Source organism: Aristolochia californica, unplaced genomic scaffold, assembly GCF_029961685.1.
Source record: "Aristolochia californica isolate CCGP_79_NKW_82.1479 unplaced genomic scaffold, dmAriCali1.0.hap1 SCAF_15, whole genome shotgun sequence".
Classification (NCBI taxonomy): Eukaryota; Viridiplantae; Streptophyta; class Magnoliopsida; order Piperales; family Aristolochiaceae; genus Aristolochia; species Aristolochia californica.
The window spans coordinates 6,918,432-6,922,475 of record NW_027181826.1 but is presented as its reverse complement, the minus strand read 5'-3'; the positions used below and the strand labels follow the sequence as shown (position 1 = coordinate 6,922,475).

At 41.9% G+C, this 4,044-nt stretch overlaps 1 protein-coding gene across 1 annotated transcript; it reads left to right on the top strand.

Moving 5' to 3' along the window:
* Positions 1–614: 614 nt before the first annotated feature.
* Positions 615–2,366, top strand: LOC137951867 (gallate 1-beta-glucosyltransferase-like). The gene has a single exon (XM_068798826.1). The coding sequence runs from the start codon at positions 708–710 to the stop codon at positions 2,109–2,111; it is 1,404 nt and encodes a 467-aa protein (XP_068654927.1). The 5' UTR covers positions 615–707; the 3' UTR covers positions 2,112–2,366.
* Positions 2,367–4,044: the final 1,678 nt, after the last annotated feature.

The window sequence follows — 4,044 nt, the reverse complement described above, 5'->3', positions numbered from 1 at the left end:
GTCGGCTCGAGCTCGAGTTCGAATATTTAAATAAATTTTGGCTCGAACATAGTAAGGTTCAGACTCAGTTAGATTCGTTGTCACCCTTATGCCCAATTTTAAGTAGAGGTCAAGCCCAATTTTGTTTTAAATGTATGCATAATTTTATATTCAATTTATTTCATATATACTTTTTGAAAAATTTTAAATATATGTTAGAGCTCGAACTTGAGACATGTAACTTTTGGAAAGTTTTAAATAAATCTTGAAGCTCGAGGTCGGCTGGAACTCGTTTAAAATTATTGGGCTCAAACTCAATAACAATTTTAAGCTCGAGGCTTGACTCGACTTGAATATAGGCAGGTTCGGGTTGGGCTCGGCTGGATGTCATCCCCAACGAGAGCCACGAGAAGTAGTGGCAAGATTAAATGCTGGATTCGGCCCTGATGGTTAAAGTTGGAAAGAAGCGACAACTTCATTTTGTCATCTGCCGGCAACAAGACATAACAAATCAAGATGGAGGAACATGAGGCCAGAACTGCTTAACAAAGGCATCGGCTTTCAGCGCAGAGACAAGAAGAAAACTGTCTACTTTCTGAAGAGCGAGGCCGTGGTCCATCGACAGCTGAGAGGCATTATTTACTATTTAAGAGAGGACGTTGCTACCCTTTCTTTGCAGAGGTCACTGCTCACGTTCCTTGCTCAAGAGTTGAGACGACCGGTCAGTCATGGCAGCAACAAAGCTTCACGTCATGGTTGTCACTTTCGGTGCTCAAGGCCTCATCAACCCGCTCCTCCAATTCTCCAAGACCCTCGCCGCCGCCGGCCTCCTCGTCACCTTCGCCATCACCGAATCCGGGGGACGCAAGATGCAAGACGCTAAAAACCTGGCCATAAACGCTGGACTGCTCCAGTTCAGCTTCTTCTCCGACGAGTGGGGTCCCCACGTCGGGCAGTCCGACTTCGATGCCTACTTGACTCACATGGCGTCCATCGGTCCTGCCTCACTCGCCAGCCACATCCGAACCGTTGAAGCTCGTGGCCCCCCCATCTCGTGCATCATCGGAGAGCCTTTCCTCCCATGGGTGGCCGACGTCGCGGTCGAATTCCGGATTCCCTACGCCTTGCTCTGGTCTCAACCTTACACTGTTTTTCTGCTCTATTTCCGCCACTACCGTTCCAGGAATCTGCTTCCCTCCGCGGGCTCTATAGATGCTACTCTGACCGTTGATTTTCCTGGTTTGCCGGGCCTTCGCTATGGAGATTTACCCACGTATCTTCTTCCCACAAACCCCTTGGTAATCGTACACTCTACCCTGTCAAAGACATTTTCCAATCTGGAACTCTGCAAATGGGTCTTTGTCAACTCGTTCAATGATCTTGAGCTCGAAGTGATCCGATCAAACCAATTTCAGCCGTCCATTTCCATGGTTGGTCCACTTACACGCCTTCCTAACGATCGCGAATCACTTGGCGACATGTGGCCAACGTCCAATTGCCTTGACTGGCTAGGCGCTCAGTCGCCTTCCAGCTTGGTGTACATATCGTTCGGCAGCTACCTGCAGCGATCACAAGCCCAGATGGAGGAGATCGCGTGGGCGCTCCGCAGAAGCCGGCGGCCGTTTCTTTGGGTGGTGAAGAAGCTGGAGAAAGGGATCTCGGCGGAGCTGCCGGAGGAGTTCTTGGTGGAGACGCGAGGACAAGGGAAGGTGGTGAATTGGGCTCCACAGGTGGAGGTTCTCTCGCACTCTTCCATCGGATGTTTTTTGACTCACTGTGGGTGGAACTCCAGCTTGGAGACCATCACCTCGGGGGTGCCAGTGGTCGCTTTCCCGGAGCTCGGGGATCAGGTTACGAACGCCATGTTGTTGGAGGAGGTTTACAAGATTGGGGTGAGATTAAGCAGGGGCAAAGACGGGGTGGTGGGGAGGGAAGAAGTGGAAAGACGAGTAGAGGAGGTTCTCAGTGAGCCCAGACGGTCTGAATTGAAGAAGAATGCGTTGAGATGGAGAGAGGCTGCACGGAGGGCAATCTCAGACGGTGGGTCGTCGTTACTGAATATTAAGAAATTTGTAGATGAATTAGCTATGTTGAACGCTGAAAATTCCGGAGTGGTCAGTGCGACTAGTTAATGTATAGCAGGACTCTAGAATTTATCAGTTGTCTAGCTCTCAACAGTAAATAATAGCGACCCAGCTGCTCCTGATCTTTGCCCATTTGTTGAGATGAGTTATCAATTCAAGCTGAAGCTAGGATTCATTTCAGATGATAAAAATAAACTGGTGTTTGTCTAGCTCAATATGTCTCAAAAGAACAAACTTTACAGTGAAATGCAGAATTTCATTCTTCTGGGTTTTATCTTCCTAATGGCCCCACTCTGCCGCTATGACAGTTGATATCTGCTTCCGGGATGAAATTACTTGTCAATGAAACGGGATCAGTAAAAGAGACTGGTCGATTTTTTTTCATAGTTTCTTTCTGCATTTTTCTTTAATGACTTATTGGAAGGGAAGAATGATGAAAAATAGTGAGAGATAAGACGTGTCAACAACGAGCCTCTCAGTTAGAGTAACAAATAGCAAAAAAAGCACTAAATGGGGTTACTCGATCGGCAACGACCTTCATCTCCATTTGGATTTTGGAAGGGAACTGAACATGGCAACTTCAGCAAGTCCAATATGTTCTTAATCTGATCCCTTTGAAGTGTTTGTTCTTCCCATGATATAATAGGTTAGTAGGATGAGATTCCCATCAAGCGAATCCAATAAGTGCTAATTAATTGAAACTCTTATTATCCAACCTTATAAACCAACCGAATTCCAAACATTTTACTGAGCCTGACACCATAAATTGTAATTCAAAACTAGGTTCCGTCGGTAGTGATTCACTACCTAGTTCCTAATACCGAGTTGAAAATTCAAATAATTTGAACTGGGTATTACTGAGCCAAGTTTCTTAGTGTCTGCATAGTTGTGAACTCGGTGCGACAGTACCATATTTTGGAAAGAATAATTAAAAAAGGAACGTGCATTGTTATAGGCCATGTCATGGGTTCTGTAGATTCAGTAATATAACATGTAACTGGTGTGGTGTATCAGATTTTTAAGATATTATCAGTAGGCGTTACTAGCATTATGTAATATGTAACGTTTGATATACTTCGGGTTCCTAGAACCCCCACCTCTGGGCATGATTTCCAAAAGAACTTGCTTCCATGCAAGAGTCGGTGAATCAGTATATTTGTTGCATTCCTCAATTGAGAAAATTGAAAATACTGTTTAATATTATTATTTAGAGCGATGAAAATTAACGTGAAATTTTCTTCTTAGAAAGGAAAATTGAAATACATATTATCGGTATAGAAATTTGCTTATAAGTTGTTTGTGCAGTGACTTGAATGAAAATAAGAATAAATTACACTAAACTGAGATCATTTGAAGTACAATACAGTCTTCACATATTTTACCAATATTTAGATTAACGAGTCGATTTGATCCTTAAGGACCTATTTGGAACCTACAGAAAAGAAAAGTGGAAAGAATTATATTTGCTGTTGTTTAGCATTAGATAATCATTAAGGGCCTTTTTGGAACCCAAAAAAAGAAAAAATGAAATGAAAAGGGAAGAAAAGTATTTTCTGTTGTTTGACAAAAGATAATCTTTGAGAGAAGAAAATAAGAGAGAAAATCACTTTCTCTCTTAGGGTATGTTTGGAATCCCATGGAAAAGAAAATAAAAAAGATGAGAATTTGACCATTATTATTCCAAAAAATAGTTAGTGAAAAGGAGAATTTGATCATTATCTCATTTTCACTAACTACTTTTGTGAATAATAATGGTCAAATTCTCGTTTTCTGTTCTTTTCTAGAGGTTCCAAATAGACCCTTAGTTAATATATTTTCTCTCACAAAATGATCGAATTTGGGGAGAAATAAAAGAAATAGAAACTTGAGAGAAAATTTTAATCATCAAAATTTTAAAGTAAATTAATTTTCTTTCCTTTTTATTTTGCCAGATATATCCAAAAAATAAAAAGTATAATTTTCTACCGTTTTCTCTCTTATT